The following is a 19,920-nucleotide window of genomic DNA, read 5'->3' on the forward strand; positions in this document are numbered from 1 at the left end:
TACCAGAACCAGAGCTAGGAGATGGCTTTCATCCCTGTAATGTTGCTGCTGCTTGTTTAAAAGGAGAATAAATGTGCATTTCACAGAGAAAACCTCCCCAAATGACACTCTAAGCAAATGATGCCAAGTAATCATCTTTTACAGCCTGGGCCACTTTGGCTTTGCTAAAATTTATTACATTGTAACTTTAACATACTCATRTTGGGAATGTACAATGCAAATAATTGACTAAGGGAGTAGGTGCTTTGCCTCAGGAAGGAAACTGCCTTAAGGTATGGAATGAGAAGGTGTCACTGGAAAAAAYGTTCCTGTCTGACCTGTAAGTGCTGGGGTTCCTAGTTATTAGGTACTGTTTTCTTCTTTTTTTCTCCTCCCTTTCCCCTCTCCTAGTATTTGTTGGCATATTTCAAGTTGTAACCTGCTGAATTTCCAAGATAACCCCAAGCTGGAATAACATGGTATCTGCATCTCTGTTTTGACAGTGCTGATCAGGCTCTAGACAGATTTGCTATGAAGAAATTCTTTGATGATAAAGTTTCAGCTTTAATGCAGCCATCCCAAAAAAGGTATTCAATTTATTTCTAATTCATACCAACCAATAAGAAATGTCAGATATCTCCTGCCCCATTTCTTATTCTCTCCCCTGCTGTGTGAAGGCTGTTTCCTCTAGATCCTCCAGTGATTTCTGAAYTCTCCGCACTTTGTCTTATATTTATCTTCCTTGATTGATCAGATCTCTGCCTCACTTCTTGCACGTAAGCCTAGCACAGATGAGACCTTTTGTACCACCCTGTTGTTTGCATGCATTCTTGCTGCATTCTTTCTTAGGAAAAGGAGATGTCACAATCCATTTCTTAATTGCTCCAAGATGATAATAAGCTCATTTTTCTGTAGCATAAATGTTGCGTATGGAATGCATGTTAATTAGTGTGTAATAAAGATCTTATTATCACTTGTTTGGAGGATCTACAGATTATGCAGCCGTCCCAYGTTCATGCTAGTTAATATTTGTCAAAGTACGTATTATGTATTCTGTCTGTCTCTTCAGTCTGTCTGCATGATTGAGGTTGAGTTATGACTTCAACCAAGTAGTTTGAAAGTGAATAGTTCTAGAGTAGGCTAGTTACCTGACTCTGAAGTGAGGTAATGAAGGATTCAGTACCAAAAGAGGGGAACAGTTTTTTGATATCCATCAGACAACTGATTGTGATATAACTGAATCTTGGAAACGTAAAATATCCATTAGGTTTAATTTAGTGATATGGATTTGGATTTAATCAGCACGTATACATTAGGTTTTTTTTAAGAAGTTGTTTAAAGGATAAGGCTTTGCTAGTAATTAAACTAGAAAAATATGTAGTAGTAATGTGTGTATAGCATTTGGTTCTGTTCATGTCTCAATAAGAAAAGCTTTCCCATTGCCTTTTGAACCCATTTGGTGACCTGCACAGCTGTTTTTCATGTGAGAAATAATAACACAGTATCCCATTAGACTTTAAATAAACTTCTCATAAATAGAAGTTCACTGACCCCATTATTCTTTCAGTTTTATGCCTGCAAATATGCACTTTGTATTTTAATAAAACAGGATTTGAATGTGATGCCTGCCAGATACAGAGGTATGAACTGTGGGAGCAAAAGGGAAGAGATGGTCTTAATGTTCCTTATCATTATCCAATGCACAAGGAAGAAGCCTTGTGCATTGGTTCTGTTTTGAAATGAATGCTGCAGCAGGCACATTTCCATGGAGCTAAGGAAGGATTCTCACTGCATTCTGTGACCTGTGTCTCGCGGCGATTTTTACAACAGTGTTGACAGGAAGCTTCGGTAGCTGCTGACTTAGGGAACTGTATGTGAGCCCTACAGCTAGAGATAAAGTAGGTGTAAAGGGTGCTATCTTGGTTTGGCATCCTCTTCCAGGMGATTTGGTTAGTTCCTCTAGGATCTCCAAGAGGGACTTGATTCATTTCCGGATGGATGAAGTTAGTGTCTTTGCTCAGCARTACTGAACTTGAGATGACCATCTTTCAAGCACATACACAGGCATGTGCTTGGGAGTTTCTCTMCCCATGAGAAAAGAGGATGSACTTCAAAAYRTGTYAAAACTGTTTTCCTTCCAAGCCTAACCTTAGCTTCAGGGAGTGGCTAGTAATCCTGTTGCAGAGAAAGATAAAACCAACTCTGTAATATTCCTGGCTATTTCTATAATCATTTCTGACTCCAAGTTGGTCAACTAATRGCCTGAATCACCTTTTTAATGTGCTTTTCCCCTGAAGCTGTTGCTGTGTAATAAAACGATCACATCCTTGTTAAAATCCAATTGATGTATAAATAGGTATAATTTAGATAAATCTATGAAATGCACCATTATTGTGTTTTGCAACTTTTTTCRCTAAATTTTGTCCTCAAAAATTAAATTGTGGCCATTATATGCATCAGTCCTGAAAGCAGCATTTTCCTTTTTTCCTCACTGCTAGTGAGATGCTATAGACTTCAGAACTCCTACTTTGAATCCATTCTGGAAATACTTAGTCAGTATTCTCAGATATTTCAGTTGAAGGTTTCTCTGAATAAGTGCAAATGTGGAGCCTTCATATCTAAAACTTCTATAAATCTTTCAGTTTAATTGAACACACCTCTCAAAAATAAGTATGTTGCCTGTAAGCATCTTAAATACACTATCGGGAGAAATCAGGTTCAAGAAKTCAAATGAGTTTTTGAAATAATTAAAAACACGTGGAATTAAGGAGAGACTGTTCAGACTGACTGATAGCTAATGCGATGTTTTACCACAATGTTTGCTGTTATGCAGGTGTAGCAATTTTTAAATTGGTGCTTTTGCTGCGTTCTCAAACATTCTCAGAAAGACCGAAGGAGTAAAACAAAGAGCAAATGTTAGAGACTTCTAACATTTCAAAATAAAGCAACTTTGCTAGCTATATATGAAAGAAACCTCTTCAAAAGCACAATACCCATTCTAGGGTAATAGAGCTGTCACAGCTGAGCAGAATATCTTTAATTGTGGTGTTACCAGGAGTCAGCAGTAAGGAATGGGTTAGTGAGATTTGTGTGTAAAGGGGGAAAGGGAGGTGATTTATTTTTTGGTACATTCCTGAGAGTGAAGTTTAATGAAGGTTATGTCATGGGCATGGAAGAAAAATGGACTCAAAAACAGTAGAAAAATGAAAGGAGGCTGTTTTCACTTGGTTATTTAAGGAGATAAGAGGCTTTTTCTTTTCTTTTCTTTTCTTTTCTTTTTTTTGTTTAACACTACAGTGTTGTTCACTTGCATGTACTTGCTTGTGAGCTTATGACCAAAGCAGTTACTAAATAGCTGCAATACAAAGATCTTCACATTGCTGTGGCATTTTTCCTTTGTGCAGCACTGAAAGAAACCACTTCAGAGTATAAGGATGTTATTTGCCTACAGTGGCTTTTATGCTAAGATTTCTGACAAGGGCACTTGTTGCTCTTGTTTTCATGAAGTGTGCTTCGCTGTAAGTGGAGTGGCACCCATTTCATGCTATTGTGTAAGCCAGTTTAGACCCTCAGTGGTGACTAGAAATGTGTATGGGGCTTTACAAGCTCTCTGTGAATTACCTTTCTTATTTAGAATAGTGATGTCAAAAATAAAGACCTCTGCAATAGTAATATAATAGTCATAGATTTTAGAGTCTGTTAAATTAAAGCATCTTTTCATGCTGTTTTTATGACAATTATTCTTTTGGAGTTACATMTAATGACAAAATGCTATTCATGATCCATGGTATAGAAGTACTTATGGGCAAAAATGGTTTCCTTCATAAAATTACATTTCTGTATTTAATTTGGACAAATTTTGTGTTTCTAGATATGTGCAATTTCTAAGTGGCCTTCTATCTGGATCTGTGAAAATGAATACAACCCCGCTTTTCCTGCACTATGTTATCCTTCACGGCATCCCGAGCTTTGATGCTGGAGGAGGTAAATTACCTAATTTTTCATATTCAAGCACAGGCTCAAAGTCTTGTTTCACTTTGGAGCTTTCCAGAAATTGTGCCTGAATCTCAAAGTCAGAGTTGAGGCTTCCTGGTATCAGTCTAAATGTTCCCAATAAAAGAACAGGGAGAAAGGAAATACCCTAACAGTAAAAACGAATGTGTAGGCCATGCGAGTGAAAGTGGAGCAAAATTTTCCTCCTCTGTTGAATGCAGAGATGATGCTAGAGCAGTCTGCCTTGCTTCTGAACTGTTGTGCTCCCAGTTCCTGGAAGACACCTGAGAAACCTGCTCATGTTTCCTGGGCAAGCTTCTTTCTGTTCAAGTCATCTTCCTTTTCTGAGATGACTTTTTTTTCCCTGTAGAAAAACTATTCAGATATGGTGGACTTCTAAGGTGGCCTACWGTAATTGGTAGTGTTAAAATTAGAATACTAAACCAAGTGGTACTCTAGAGCTTTATCGCACAGTCAAGTAGTGCAGCACCTTCCCTTTATCACCCAAGAGTTACCTAATACATGTCTTTTGAAATGTCCTCTGAATCTACAATGCTCCATTGTCGTCATTGTTTAGGCTGTGTTATTTTTTAAATAACTATTTCAGTAAAGACAAAATGTTATTTATTAAAGTCAGAGATTTAAGGTAGATTCTAGTTTTGAAATAAAACTGTGGAACAAGGTTTTCATTTAATTTTCAAAAATGCTTTCTTTAAATTATTTTTTGGTTGTTCTCTTCCTTCCCTTATTCATTTTGTTTTCCTGTAGAAAAATGGGAAGGAAAAAAGACATTTAGTAAGGAGCAAAGTGTTCCCTCTTTCTTATGATATCTTTTAAAATCCTCCCCTTCTCCAATTCAGAACTAACCTAGAGAGCAGGGAAAACTTGACTTTATTTTATAAAATATTATCAAAAACTATTTTGGGGGGAAATGAATCTGCCAAAGTTGATTTCCYTTGGAAGGATGTTTTGACAGTCAACATTGTGCCACCTATATGCTGCTTTGCTCAATCTGGATGTGCATGAAATTTCCTAATAATAATGTTAAGAAAAAGGAAAATAATTACAAAAACACAACAGAAATTGTGTTAACTTCTTTTCAGTTTGTCGGCCTTTTCTGAAGTTATACCAGGCTATGCAACCAGTTTATACGTCTGGAATATAGTAAGTCTTAGCCATTTTCTTTATATGTGAATCCAATTTTTAATTCTCACAATTGCAGAATTGCTTCATCTGTTTTCTTGTTGTTTCTTTAAGCCATATATTTTATTTTTCTTTTCTCTCCTGTTAAGTAGTGTAGGGCCAGAAAATCAAAGCCGCATCTGCATTGCTCTAGAGCCAGCCCAGCTTTTGAAAGGAGATATTATGGTAAGTTAATTGTATGGAATGAAAATCTAGTATTGCTCCTTTTAGATTATAGTCTCTATTCTACTTTTCATTCTTGTAAAAATAAATTGAGAAAACCGYTGCAGACGTACTAACGAATAGGTTATTAAAAGAATTGAATCATCCATCTGGTTTTTCTATGAATTAAAATTACCCTCAAACTAGAAGGTTTTAAGGAGCCAAAATTTGCTATCAGCATTCCCATTTCATAGCATCACCAAATGCAGTTATGCCTTTATTGCTATTTTCTTTATAAAAATTGCCTTGGGAGGATTTATAACACAAAATTGAAATACCCTTGCCCTGTAACTTGGCAGGCAAGATTCACAATCATAAAACTATATGCTGATCACTTCTATATTATTTTGAGACTCAAAAAGATGCTATCAGATGAAAGCTTCCTGATTCTGGCACCTGCAGTTTCCAGAAAGCAATCTGTATGTACAACATACCTTGTGTAACTTTCACCACTATCATTTTAAATCTCTCTACTTTCTCTCATTTGTCATTTGCAGTTATGCAAGGAGAAAGTAAAGAAAGATAGTTGGTATGTCTTTCAATTGGTTAGACTAAGAAAACAGAAGAACAAGTAGAATGAATGAGGGACGTGTTATCGGAAAGAGTATTTCTGTATATATTGTTAATAGGTTTCAGAATGCTTTTTTGTTTACTTTTTGATTGAAGAATGTTGAATCTCAGTAAGAGTGTTCTTGGTTTCAGATGCTTTTTTTTTTCTTTGTTAATTCACCTTTTTTATTACCTTCTTTTTTCTCTGCACCCTTTCCTCCTCCTCTTCCCAATTCAGTTCAGTACTTTGCTGTTCTTTTTTTTTCTTTCACTGAAAAAATGGAGAAAGAGTAATGTTTCTAAACAGGCTGCTATAAATCATCTGGAATACTCTAGAGGTTTGGGGCAGTTTCAGATTTGAGAGTATTATTACTCATCAGAGGGGTTGTTGATGCCTAAGCAACTTGAGTAGATTATAAAAGAAATTAATCTGAGGCAAACTTGGTATCCCTCAAATACTTATTTTAAAAGAAAAAAAGGTGCACATAGCTTTTCAGTAAAGCTCTCCGTTAGTAGGTTTTTGTATCATTTAAAAATAGGCCAACTTCTTTGGTCCCATATTATTACTGTGGAACGTTTTCTGAATAAGCCAAAATCTTTTTTAATACAGTAGTGTTTTCTAAAGAAAGACTTCAGTTATGAATGCTCTTTTTTAGCTATGCCTAAGCATAGCCATCAGTGGTTTTAGGAAAAACAAAAGTCTCTAGTCTCCACTCCCCTAGCTCCATAGGATTTAATAGTTTGAAATGCAAGGATTTTWAAAAAACGGAGATCTTTGTAATCCCTGACTTGTTGCCTTTGTTTCTTGCAGTCATTTTCTACAATTGTATTTCTGAAGAAGTCTTGGAGAGAATCAGGCGTATTATTTATCATTTTGACGCTACTCACTTGCCTTGGGCTTACAGAATTCCTTAAGACAATGTAAATAACATGTGATGCAGCACAGCCACAGCAGTTGAAAAGCTACACAAACATCTGTAAATGCCTATAGGTATTCCCCAGTGTATTACGGGGGCTTGCATTACTCTTCATATAGTATCAGAAGGCAATGGGGTTAGAATTGAAAGCTAAACTTAGGCTCTGTGGAAAAGCTCATTAAGTACACTGAGTGCTAAAAGATGTTTTCAGTGTCTTAGGTACAGATGTACAGTGAATGGTTGGTAAGAGGGACAGATTTTCATAAACAATTACAATACCATATAAACAAGTATTTTAGGATATTCTGAGTTAAATTCTTGAAAGCTATTACTTTGAATTGGAAGTAGAAAGAARCACTCTGATAGTTGCGTAGTTCTCTGAACTATGCCAGATGTAGCATTTTTTATAAATATTATGTGAAAGATAGTAGGTCCTGAGTAAGTCCTGCATCTGTACAAAGCCAGAAGTCTTACAAGCTGGAGGTTATAATGTGTTTTACAGTAGTTATTCAGCCTTCTGTATCTTCAATAACTCTCATGCAAGACACCCATATAAAAACAATGTGGTTCTTTAAAATAAGAAACATAACACTTTGACACAAAATTCTGGAGGAGGTTATAGAACCTTGAAGAAGCTCTTCAGTCTCTTCAAGTCTCTCTTTGCTCATAGAATGTAATTGAATAGGATGAAAACAGTTATTTGTGGGCTGATTATAAATTTTGGAGAAGGTTAGTTCATCAGCAGCTCTTATTGCCAATTTTTTGACCATTTTTCATTTCTGGCCAAGCTTAAACTCATTCCTTTGGCAAATRTCCATCCTCCTTGACAGTATTTTGCCTTTACATAAAAATTTTGGGTATAGCAAAGAATGGCAGGTTATGTATTTGTGAACACAAGCATTCTAATTGATTTTCCTGCCTTATATTGCCAGAATTAAACTTTTTTTTGTGTGTGTGTGGGGGGGAGGTACTGAAAATTATTTTTAAARTTTAAGATTATTGTTTGCTTTTAGGAGTAATAATTTGAATTCAGACTCTCTTGAGGTTTGGCATCTGATACAACATGATTATCTTTTGAGGCTTTTTGCTTTGTAAAGCAGAGCAGTTTAAGAAGAATGACTGAGTTGACAGAGGCATAACAGGAATATATGTGTATCTATGACTGTTCACCTGCATGTATCTGTTTAGTCTTTGTCATGTTGGAGTGGATACTTAATCAGTTTTACGTTCTTCTTGTGTTCGGTGTAGATTGGAAGCGACTGTATGAGAATCAGATGATAGCAGATCAGTGTAGTTGAAGGGAGGAATCAAGTCTGTTATATTGTCTTAATTCTCCATTCATTCAGAGATGTCTGAATTGAACTGTGAATGCGTATCCCTCARTAAATGCTAAAGGCTAGTTAATATGGGTTGGTTTTTAAACAAGTTTGAACCGTCCAGATGAAACTCACAGTTCAAAGCAGTGCRTCTTTTCTGGTCCATGTATGTTGCTCTTCCTGGTCCTCTCCCACTTTCCAGGTAGAATGAGAGTTTTTGGAGAAGTCCTTTCTCAGGTGGGTGACTAACCTCTTAAATGGGAGGTGGAGGCAGGAGTGAAGTTTAAGCTTTTTTGTGGGATGGCCCCTTGGGCTGCTGTTGAAGAGACAGATGCCTACGACAACATGAATAATACAAAAAGAATGCACTATCAAGTCAAATAATTCTTCCAAGTCTGTTATCTCCATTTTTCATCTTGGGAAGAGCATGATACTTCAGATTGAAGAAAGACAAGGGGTGGGATGGGCCTTGTAGTTCACCCAGGACACCTGATGGTCAAACCCAAGCATGGTGGGGTTTTGATGTTGCTCAATGCACTGAGTATATGGGCTGAGATAGATCACAAGTTGTATTGTGTGCCAAGAGTGTAGTCAGTGCTGATGCACTTTGAGAATTAAAACCATTGTGGGCTTACTGTAATGGAGGATAATAYAGAGCAAAAATTTAGATTATATTTTCAAAATACAGTGAGAACTAAGTAACCATGTTTTACCTTGACTTTCTACAGTGTCCGTCCGAAACCCCTACACCTTTCTTCTATTACTTCACCTCCCTTTTGCTTAAATATCTATTTGCTCTTCAGTTATTCATTAGCTTCTGTTTAGAGACACTTTTCTTAGTCTGGCTTTAAAAAAGGAAGATTTTTGTTATCTCTTTAATGCATGTCATTAATATTACTTTATCATTAGATCTTGAGCTTTTTTTCAGTCCTATAACTAAGATCACCAAAATTTTTATATATTCTTATAAGAATGCTGAGTGGTCTCATATTGCACTGGACTCCCCAAAGAACTGGTGGGTAAAAAGTATACAGAACTAGTCTAAAGGAAAGCGATGTTAGAGAATATTTGTGTTATGTTCATGTTTAGTCACTGAAATTCATACTAGAGGTTATTTTTGATGCTTTTGTGTTCTTCTATGCTAAGTGGCGAAACTACCACCAAATTCCCTCCATAACATAAAAGAAGATCCTATCAGGTTTGTCGTGGCAGAGGAGGTTTTCAAAAAAGTCCTAAAATGGATGTAATCAGTTTGCAAGTCTTCTAAGAAGGCTGCTTTACATGTGCTTTAGTTATTTTGAAATGAATGTTTTGAAATGGATGAAATGTTAGCTTTGTGTTGGTTTGGTGCCATGAAAAAGTACTGATATAAGTCTGCATTCCAACATTGTAATGACACATGTTATGATTCTGAATCATCATCTACTGATTGGTGACTGATGGTGATGAAAGTAGTAATTATTATTTTTACACATCCAAAACTCAAACTTGCCTTGGGCCTGTATAATTTTAAAAGAATTGAGCAACCCATGTCCTGCTTGTTACAACATCAGTGGTGTCTGCAGTGAACTGCACTGTGGTTGGTTTGTTTGGACACTAATTCGGACAACATGCACACCAGTTTTTGAAAATTTTTGGAAATTGCTAACTGACATGTTTTCCTTTTCTTCATTTTATTTTATTTAGCTAAAGTGTTATCACAAAAAATATCGGTCAGCTACTCGGGATGTGGTTTTTCGTCTTCAGTTTCACACTGGAGCTATTCAAGGACATGGCCTGGTGTTTGGCAAAGAGGACTTAGATAATGCCAACAAAGGTACTTGTCTTCTGTGGTTCGCTGTGTCAGTGTGAACAGGGGTGGATGCATATGTCTGTGCACGAAGTTGTTAAAATTAATACGGTACATGTCTGCTTTCAAAGGGCTTTTCTACGTATTTTATTTTTCAGTTCCAATTCCAATCTTTAGGAGAAAGGAGACTATTGTATGCTCGTAATCTCATAACACTGCAGCATAGCTAAACCCCTAATGAAGGCTAAAGATCTTTGTATGAGTTAACTGCTAAAAATAAATCAGATATTCGTACGTAGCCCTTACCTCAGCTTCAAATATTTGTAAAAACAGCAAATAGTTCTTTAAAGTGATGACTCTTAGTCACTACTGGAGGAAATAAGATGAGCTAAGAGCATCCCTTTTTGACTGATGGAAACAGTGGCAAAGTCTGATACTAGGTTTCTCTGAGTATGGAACTCTCTTAATTTGCCTCAGAATGGATGCCTAGAAATGGAGGCAAAGTTTTTGGACATATTTGAAAATCTGTATTGTGCTAGTCTCTACTTTCCAAAGGGTTTCTTTAATTTTTTTAATATTTACATGTAGGATTGTATCTTACTTACCTTATGTTACTAACAAACTAAAACTGAGTATATTTTCATGCARTGTGTACCTATGCAAAAGCTTTTTGGTCAAATATTGCAATTTAGCTAATATAGTGAACACGTATAGCTTGCTGCCAGGTATGTTTCCTTGAACAGCCGCAGACAGCACAGCTAATCCCCTAATGAAGGCTCAGGAGGGTCCCATTTTTCTTCTCAGTTTTTGACTGTTCTTAGAAGCAAACAAAATTTCAACTTACACTTATGTGGTCTTTTTAGAGAATGTGGCTGTTCTTTTCACGTCAAATCTAGCAATTTTCTTCTAGAAGTGTGACAAAAGTACATGCATTAATAGCAATAGAAAATCTTGATTTCTGAATGCCTTCCAAGTGTTTCTGTGGGAAATAGCTTGCTGAAATATTATCCTTTATTTTCAGATGACCGTTTCCCTGATTATGGGAAGGTAGAACTAGTGTTTTCAGGAACCCCAGAGAAAATTCAAGGTGAGTATCTAGTATAAAAAATATATATATTTTGGAAGAGACTACATTGAAATGTATATTTTAAAAAAATAATTTGGTCTCTTAGAAAATCTAGAAATTAATTCAGTGCTAAAGTATGTAATATAGTTACTGATTTAAGTGTGAAGAGTTTAATGAAGCCTCTGCATTTACGTCAGCGTGAATGATACAACATTTTAAAAAGTATACCAGAACGATGGCTGACCACCACTAGAGACCACTTACATATCTCTAGGGGGCTGACCGCCACTAGAGACCACTTACATATCTCTAGGGAACATGATGTATTAAAACTAGCTTGCTTAATTAAGCATACATGGCAGCAGCAGTCCATTCTATACATTTTTTTTTGGCTGTTGTCATAAGTGATCAAGTTTGATTAAGTAGTGAAGTTGGGCTGTCTTCAGTTTACCATGAAGAAAAACGGTTCTAGTCTACTCTGAATCCAATTTATAGAATATATCCTGTATACCTCCAGAATATATTCTGTTCTGATATATGATCATAGACAGTTACTGACTGCAACAGGAAAGACTTAAGTCATGCTTTATATTGCAGTTTGATTCTGTTAAGGGTTTTGTTTTTATTTATTGTGTAGTGTAAGTATAGGTTCTGCCCTAGACTGAATGAAAAACAAATATTCTGAACAGTCTGTGTCTCATACATAATCCCATTAGGTGTCCTGAGAATTGCATATTTTCTTCTTCAATCTCTTTCAAAAGTTGGATTACTGAGAGACTTGTAGTAGCAGCCAGTAAGAAGTTGGTTTTTGTCCAGCTGAGTACAAAGATTTCACTTAGCCTGTTGGAAAGCCATATAAGAAAAAATAACATTATAAATAAATTTCACCAGCTTCATCTAAACACTTCCTGGATGGTAAATCCYATATTATGCTTGAAGAGAGCCCAGCTGGCATGTCTGAAAAAGGATCAAAATTTGTTCAAGTCCCCTGTCCCTAGAGGGAAAATCAAATTTGTGTTTTTAGTGAGCTCTAAGGAGGTGGAAGTAAGGTTCCCACTGGCTGGAAATTAGTATTCGATTTCTGTCTAAGTGGTTAACAGGCTGGGAAGAAGAGCTCACCATGAAATATTTATTTACAATTTCTACATAATTATATCCTAGAATTATTGAGGTTAGGGTAGACTGCAGGTCTGTAATCCATCCTCCTGGTCAAATCGGCAGCAGCCGTGACATGGGGCCAGGTTGCCCAGGACTTTGTCCAGTCAGGTCTGGAATACCTCAAGGAACGAGACAGCACGACTTAGTTGGGCAGTCTCACAGTCTTTGCAGTGGAAGTAGTCTTCCTTGTATTGAGTCTAARTCTCTCACTTCAATTTATGCCTGCTCTTCCTTGTCCTCCCACCTTGCACCCCAGTAAAGAGCCTGGCCCTGTCTCCTCGATAACCTCCCTGTATGCCCTGGAGGGCTGCTGTCAGGTTCCCCCCAAGCTTCTCCTTCCCATGGCTGAACAAGCCCTGGTCCCTCAGCCTCTTTTCCCAGGGGAAGTGCTCCAGCCCCGACCATCCTGGTGGCCCTCTGCTGAACAGGCTGCAGTTTAATAATGCCTCATGTGTATTGCGTAGCACAAAAATGGGCATGGTATTCTAGAAAATAACCTACTGGGATACAGCTTGTAAGGGTGCACTTGCCAGGAACATTAGGCACCTAAATACTGAGGTAGCAAACCTCCTAAATGTGCGTTGTGATAAATATGATCATACAGACTCTGTACAGATGGCTTCTTTATGTCTGCACACAAAGGTTTGGGGCCATACCTTGTCCTTCTGGTTTTAATTATCTGTGTTTTGAAAGGAGCACTAATCACAGCATATGCACCACACAGTAGTGCAGTAAAAAAGCACAGCACTGCACTTCTTTAGTCCGGTTTGCAATAGGACCTACTATTCAAGACACTGATGAAGAATTGGTAACTAAGTCGTGGTGTATTTTCCTTTTTTGTTCCCCCCCCCCTCCGTTCTAGATGGAGGAACAGAGGCAGAAAGCTGATTTGATCTATACTGTGTATTTGTATCAGATCAGTGTCAAAGCCAAGTCCAAGGTCATGAGTTCTTGATGTTCATACTTTGCTTTTGAATCACTGGACCACACCTAAATTCCTTGTGATGTACATTTAAAAGCTGAACATTATCTTCTGCCTTGTTAAGGGCAGAAAAATATGTGTTGCTGCTGTAAACTCCRGGTATATTTGGCAGAGTGTACTTCTGTGCAGCCAAATACACAAGACAAATGGCCCAATCTTGGGCTCTACTGGAAGGTTAGAGAATGGATGAAACAACGCAGTTGGTACTTCGAGGGAATTGACAGGGAAAATGGAGTGGCAACTTGGAGCCTATGCTCTTTAGGGATATGGTTCTCTGGTATCAGAATGGTAGCCTGTAATAAATCTTATTTTATCATCCCTTTGTTACTGTCTTTTTACAAATACTTGTGGCTTCATTCGGCAAAGTTGTCTGCCTGGCTGTGGAGCTGGGCAGATCATCTGTGCAAGGGGCTGACTGAAGTTCAGAGGACAGCATCGCCAAGATACTCACAATAAAATTCTTTGCTGCTTTGTACTATAACAAAATGTAAATTAAGCTTTTGTAGTTGCTTTATAACCTTTCTTTCCCTAGTGTTTCTTCTTACGTTTCAGAACATGGTGTTACAGTAGGGATAGCAAACTTCTGTCACAGGAGCACACACACACATATGTGTGTATGTCATCACAAATATGGCCATGATACCTTTTTGTCTCAAACAGATGTTAATTTTTTAGGATCTGAACACCTTCAGAATGACCATGGAGTGATAGTTGATTACAATACCTCAGATCCACTGATACGCTGGGACTCCTATGAAAATATGAGCCCTGATGGGGAAGGTGAGTTATTTTATCACAAGAGGCCAAGGCTGAGCTTTCAGCAACTGTGTCACAGTCTTTGAATGGGAGGAAGGAGAGCTCGTTTGTAAAGCTGTATGACATTCAAACTAACATGGGAGTTAAGTAGCTGTTCACTTTTGCCTGTTCAGCCCCAGTGACTATTGGAAAGAAAGCTGTACTGGTTATTTAAGAGCGATTCTTGCTAATGCATTGAGTTGGATCCAGAGACAGCAGATTGATATGGTTTATTGGTACTTGTAAATTTGCTGAGACGGGTTTTTGTTCTAAAGTTTCTAGTTTGAATTCTGGTATGGAACTTTAAGCGCAACAGAATGAGTAATTTTGCAGTATAATGCAGTAATTGCTATATTATCTGGAATTTTGCAGGAGGTACATTAGGCTGTAAATTCAGATAACCAAACAACAAAGGGCATGCATATTTTTATATTTCTCCTCATAAGTGTATGTACTTCTGAATTGTCCTTTTACTGCTTGAATTATTTTCTATRCTTTGGCTGATGCGTGCCAAAGATTGAAGCCTCCAATACCAGCTGTCAGTTCTGACTCCAATGTACTTATTTTCATGATGCTTTGCTCAAGTGAATGATGAAAAAGGCAGTTGTGCTTTTAATGGATATTTTTTCATGTGAAGACTCAGAATGTCACACTCAATGTCATACAAACTTGACATTGTTATAAGCAAAAACATGAGTGAACGTACTGAATGGATGCCAAAGTCCTGGTTTTTATAACTCTTCTGTTATGAAATGAGACATACAACTAAGATACTCAATTAGCCACTCTTYGGGGTCAATTTCCATCTATTTTTATAATCATCTAGGATCAGTGTTGGCCATTTAATGGCTGCAGCGGTGAGGCCTTTGGGAGCAGAGACATCCTGGGAATTTGGGACAACGATGACTTCTTTCCTATCCCTACCCCTAAGTCTCACTTGTACAAGAGTGCTTCATAATAGTGRCTATCCACTGCAGACTCCAACTGGTAACAAACTAGGAGAAAATAGGGAGTAAAAGGAGAACAGTGGTTTGGTGCTGGTACACAGGGCAGACAGAGCACTCCATAGAGAGCCAACAGGGGCTTTACAGCTGATTGAGACTTTGCGGGGTCTTCACAAGGAGTAGTATCAGAGAGACTGAATTCTGGCTAAAACAGATGTCTCAATTTCTGTTTAGGATGTTTCCAGACCATATGTGGGTTTTTCATTATTGTTGAGTGGTATGGATAAGGGATTTTTTGTTTGTTTTTTAGAGCTATAACATGTGTAAACATAGCCCTGAACAGGCAATGCGTTAATGTCATAAATAGTTTTAACTGCTAAGTTTGATTGGATAGATAAGTGTGACCTTCACTTCCTCATATAATATATTTTAGGTAGCTATATCAGTACAGGAAATTAAAAACAGAGATAAATCTGCAGGCAGCACACTGTGGGAAGTTACATAATTGTATGTTGCTCGTATCTTGAAGGCTTGATCACAGACCATTCACTAATGCAATTAACTTGGCATCCTGAAGTTCAGAAGTTACATGTGCTACAAAATAGCCTTTTTTGAGAAGTAATTTGTGCATACATTAGGCTTTTAATTACCTGAGATACATTATAAATATAATACGATTCTCTGGATATTAGAACACTTATTATGTGTGTCTAGAGAAATCACTACAGCAGAAGCATTGCTAGAGAATACATGKGCTAGAAGCATGAGGTGTATCCGGATGTTTTCTTCTCAAGCAAACATTTAAGAGGCAACACAAGTGTGCAAAACAAGCATATTTCAGGCAGAGGATTTGTGCCCACAGAGCTTAGATAAAGGATCAGGAGAGGCTAAAGAACATGCATGGGGGTCAATTAGATTTTATCTTCAGGCTGAAACCTGTTCACAAGAGAAAGCTAAACTTAATCTGCTCTTTGAGGTAAATATAATTTGCTTAGGTCTTCTTTACCTTGGATTTATAAATATTAGAAGAGACTTCTCATCTCTTTTGTTTAGTGGTTCAATAACTAATGCTTTTGCATTAAAAAGGCAGACTGAATCCTAGTTTTCACTACAAGTTGGAGACCTCTAAGAGGAGATGCCAGTTTTACTCCAAACGTGAGCGGTGTCTAAAAGCTTTGAGCCTGAAGCCTCTGGCTACAACCTTGAAGATGCAATCTTTTCTATACCTCAGACAAGATTAAGTACAAGATTTGGTACAACTTGGAAGGCTGTGTAACAGTAGTGATATGCTTAAGATGTGGAAGAGACTTGCGGAAGAGAGTGCCTGTTTCAGGTCTATTCTATATAAGCTCAAGTCCTAGCYTTGTGTGGGGACTAGTCTTCACAGTTGTTTTCAACAGGGAATTCAATAGGATGAATAGCATAATTGAGTGCAATAGGTGATTTCTGTATTAGTTATACAGCTTTTTGTTCATTTCAAAAAACTATGCCTGTAAAATTCCAGATCAAGATGGGTGGGAAGGCTACAGCAGAGCTTTGTGAAATGGATTTGCTTTGTAAGTATGTGTGGGGAATGGCTGTTTCCAAAATGATGGGTTAAAATAGAAAAATAGAAATGAACAAGAAGCAGCATCTCTCTTTTGAAATCCTACACCTATTTGGCCTCATTACCAAAAGAACAAAAGATGAAAGAACTTGATAAAAGAAAAATGTACCCAGAGTGTCTCAATTTTTTTGGCATGATACAATGTTGCAGAAAGAAACCATGCCTTTTAAATGATCTTGACTCTTTGATGGTGATAGTGGTAAAGTTGTTTATGGCTGTATTGAGTAAGGACAGACTGTGGAGAATTTGCGCCCTGGGATTTACTTCCTTGTCCTTCATTTGAAGCAGTATAGAAATTTTGATAATTGAGAAGAAAATAAGTGATTTGAATTTCTTCTCAYAAATACTGTTTCTCTTCAGATGCCTTGGGAAATGTCTGTTGTATATTGCATTAAGAACCCTCCATAATAGAAGGAAGCTTTTATTAGTTTCTGAGTTTGTATCAGATTTCCTTCTCCTCAAGTGGTACATCTGCACAGAGATATCTGTTATGCTGATTTAAAAGCCTGCAGTTGAATACAATATTTGGAACCACAAGAATCAGAAGATCTTCGTGCTACCATGTAAACGTCTATGATGGTTACCATTATTTTTTTTTTACGATTTTAAGACTCATGGTAGTCTTAAGACTCAAAATTTTGTGCATGTTGTGGGCAAGAAAGGACAGAAATGACTTTTGATCTTGTTCAGCACGGTTTTATTTTTCAGCCTTAAGACAGCACTGCCATACAATAGACGGTAGTGCRGATTTACAAAAGATTGCTCATATGCTGCAAAACGGCAGGTTGACTACAAAGATAGGCCACCTGTTGACACATATGAGTAATATATTTTCTATTATTTCAAGAGATTGAAATGTGTCCCTTTTCCAGCTGATAACCATGTTTTGTCAGGACSCTATAACATGAATTTTGCAGTTCACATACTTTTATCCACAGTTCATTGTTGTTGTTCCTTTTGATTGCTAAGGCCATATGCATCWTCTTTATATTTAAGCTGAACTTTGAGGATTTGGACTGTCTACGGTGATGTTTTGGGAGTAGTATGAAGCAAAGAGGTGGGCTAAACCAATATGGATCTAGTATCTATTGCTATATTAAAGATTAGTAAAAGCAATTATTGTCTATAATTATGGCATTAGGAGTGGGTGGGAAAGTGGTGGTTCACGATAAGCTAAAAGGGAATATTTTCTATGGGAACAGAAAGTTGAAAGAAGCTAGTAATATTTCCTTYCTCACTTTGCAGATTTTTTTTAATATATTTTATCAATTGAACTTAAATATTTATATTTAAATAAAAAAACAACAAAAAGCCCAAGAGCATTCCAGATGACAATTAATTTTGGAAAAAAAGCTTTTCTCCAACTGAAGAGGGAGGGGAGTTAATGGAAAAATTTTGACTTGGAATTTTTGAGTTTTGGGGAGGGGAGATTACCTCTGAATTATAATTTTGAGGATTATTACTTGGTATAGTAGGCAAGAGATACTATTGCTAAAACAAATACTTCCAGTCTGCTGAAAATGTAAGACTCCTTTTGRATAGGAACAGTAGGAAATATCTGTTTGTATGGAATATATAGGGGATCCTGGTACAGGCCTGAGCTCCCAGGTGTTGTGAAATTGTATRTATTCAAACTGAATGTATTAAAATAAAAACCAAATGTGTTTTCAAAGAGCAGAAGCCCTTTTTGATAGAGAAGATTAATAATTGGAAGGAAAAGATGACTGCTTCTCTTCTTTTTGTGTTGTGTACAGCTGGTTTATTTCAGCTTTATTCTAAGTGTTGGGATAGTACGTTATGATTATTCTGAAGAGAGAATGAATCAGCCACAAATAAACAAGTCTGTCTTAAGGTGACACAGCTGTGTCCACGCAACTGTGAAGTGTATATGACTGTTTTTGCTATACATAGTTTATTGAGTTTTTTTTTTTTTTAATAAAGCTATTAAGCGTCAAAGGTTATAATTTGCCAAAATAGTATTTGTTTTGGTTTGACTGGATTCAGTGGATTGGCTACAGGAATGCACTTGATTCTTGTTCAGTATGCCAATTTAAGACATTTCATTTATTTTAGCAACTGCTAGATCCCTCTGCACTCTTTATACTGCCAGATCTACAATCTGTGGAAAGAAAAGAATGTGGATATATTACAAATTGCTAAAAATGACGAGAGGAAGACTTTCCGCAAGTTTTTACAACGCGGGAACTTACACGTCTTTCTCATTTAAATCTTGCTGTTCATTTCCTAGCAGAGTAACTTTGCTTGCTAACAGTATTTGATTATTGGAAAAGAAACAACTTTGAAAGCAAAAGGATGTTTTCATTTGAGCTAAATAGAGTAGGACAGAATGAATCCAAATTCTTGAGAGTGTTCAGTAACAAATTTTCTAGCCTATCATACCTATAATCAACACTAAATAGTCATAAATTGCCAAGTGCTTGTAAACTCCAGCTCCTTTTTTCTTTTCATAAAGAAAAATATCTGAAAAGTGTCTCCAGATAGGCTATAGCCAATGTTCCGGTATGCACCCCATGCCATGTGATTAGATGCTTGACTCCCCCCTGCCTTTTCAACCCAAAGTAAATAGTTATTGAATGGGGAGGTGCCCTCTCATGTATTTAAACACTTGTTTTCCCAGAGGGCCCCTTCAGTATTGCAACACTCAAGGRCTGAGACAAAACTGGTTGGCTTTGGTGCCTGAAAGAGAATGCAAATGCCTACTAATGAAAACAGCAGGTTTTGATGTCATTTCTGGTGAGTGAAGCTAAAGAATAAATTAATAGTGAATAAATGATATTTCCAGCTTTTAATCACCAGTTAGATGCAATACTTGGAGACAGAGGGGGGTGTGTGTGTCAGGGGAAGATGTCCTGCAACAATTTCTCTACTCCTTTTTGACAATGAAAATAGAAACATACAGCTACTGGATTTTCCTTATAAAATGCTACCAGCTTGAAACAGTATCTAAAATATATTGGAGTGCCTGCTTAATTAATTCTTTCTGAGGAAGCTTGTGTCTTTTATTTCTTAATGTTTTGTGTGGTCTTATTTGGATTTTTTTTAAAGAATTCTAGTTATTAATTCACCCAAATATAGAGAATGAGTTGGAGATAAATTGATGGAGATTGGTGTAGTCTGAATGCCAGTAATGTTCGTAGGGTTACAAGATTTCATTTCTAGTTGTACAGCAGTATATACTCTGTTATCCCTCTCCCTCCTTTACTATAGCATTGATTGTGAAAGTAATGAAATACATTGCTTAAATATTCTCTTGGCTCCCTTTGTACATCCATACATTGGGAACTGAGCACAGGTTCAGACAAGTGGCTGTAGGACTCTGATTAACTAACATAGCTCCGGTCTGTAATCTCTAAATTCCATATGTTTTTTGTTCTCTCTCTCTCTTTTTTTTTATTTTTTTT

The 19,920-nt window shown here is 36.9% G+C and overlaps 1 protein-coding gene across 16 annotated transcripts in view; it reads left to right on the plus strand.

Annotated features, from left to right (window-relative positions):
- The window catches only part of TNS3 (tensin 3), a 304,187-nt gene that overhangs the window by 193,538 nt on the left and 90,729 nt on the right, over positions 1-19,920 (plus strand). For 15 of the 16 annotated variants that reach the window (XM_085302207.1, XM_085302209.1, XM_085302203.1 and 12 more), the window contains 7 exons: positions 483-566; positions 3,851-3,963; positions 5,076-5,136; positions 5,265-5,340; positions 9,845-9,974; positions 10,969-11,034; positions 13,829-13,933. In XM_085302207.1, coding sequence (XP_085158333.1) covers positions 483-566; positions 3,851-3,963; positions 5,076-5,136; positions 5,265-5,340; positions 9,845-9,974; positions 10,969-11,034; positions 13,829-13,933 — 635 coding nt within the window. The remainder of the gene's footprint in view (positions 1-482; positions 567-3,850; positions 3,964-5,075; positions 5,137-5,264; positions 5,341-9,844; positions 9,975-10,968; positions 11,035-13,828; positions 13,934-19,920) is intronic. The other variant, XM_085302204.1, reaches the window with a different exon arrangement.

The sequence above is a fragment of the Rhea americana genome, unplaced genomic scaffold (assembly GCF_003343005.1).
Source record: "Rhea americana isolate MKP2758 unplaced genomic scaffold, rheAme1 scaffold_189, whole genome shotgun sequence".
In the NCBI taxonomy this organism is placed as follows: domain Eukaryota; kingdom Metazoa; phylum Chordata; class Aves; order Rheiformes; family Rheidae; genus Rhea; species Rhea americana.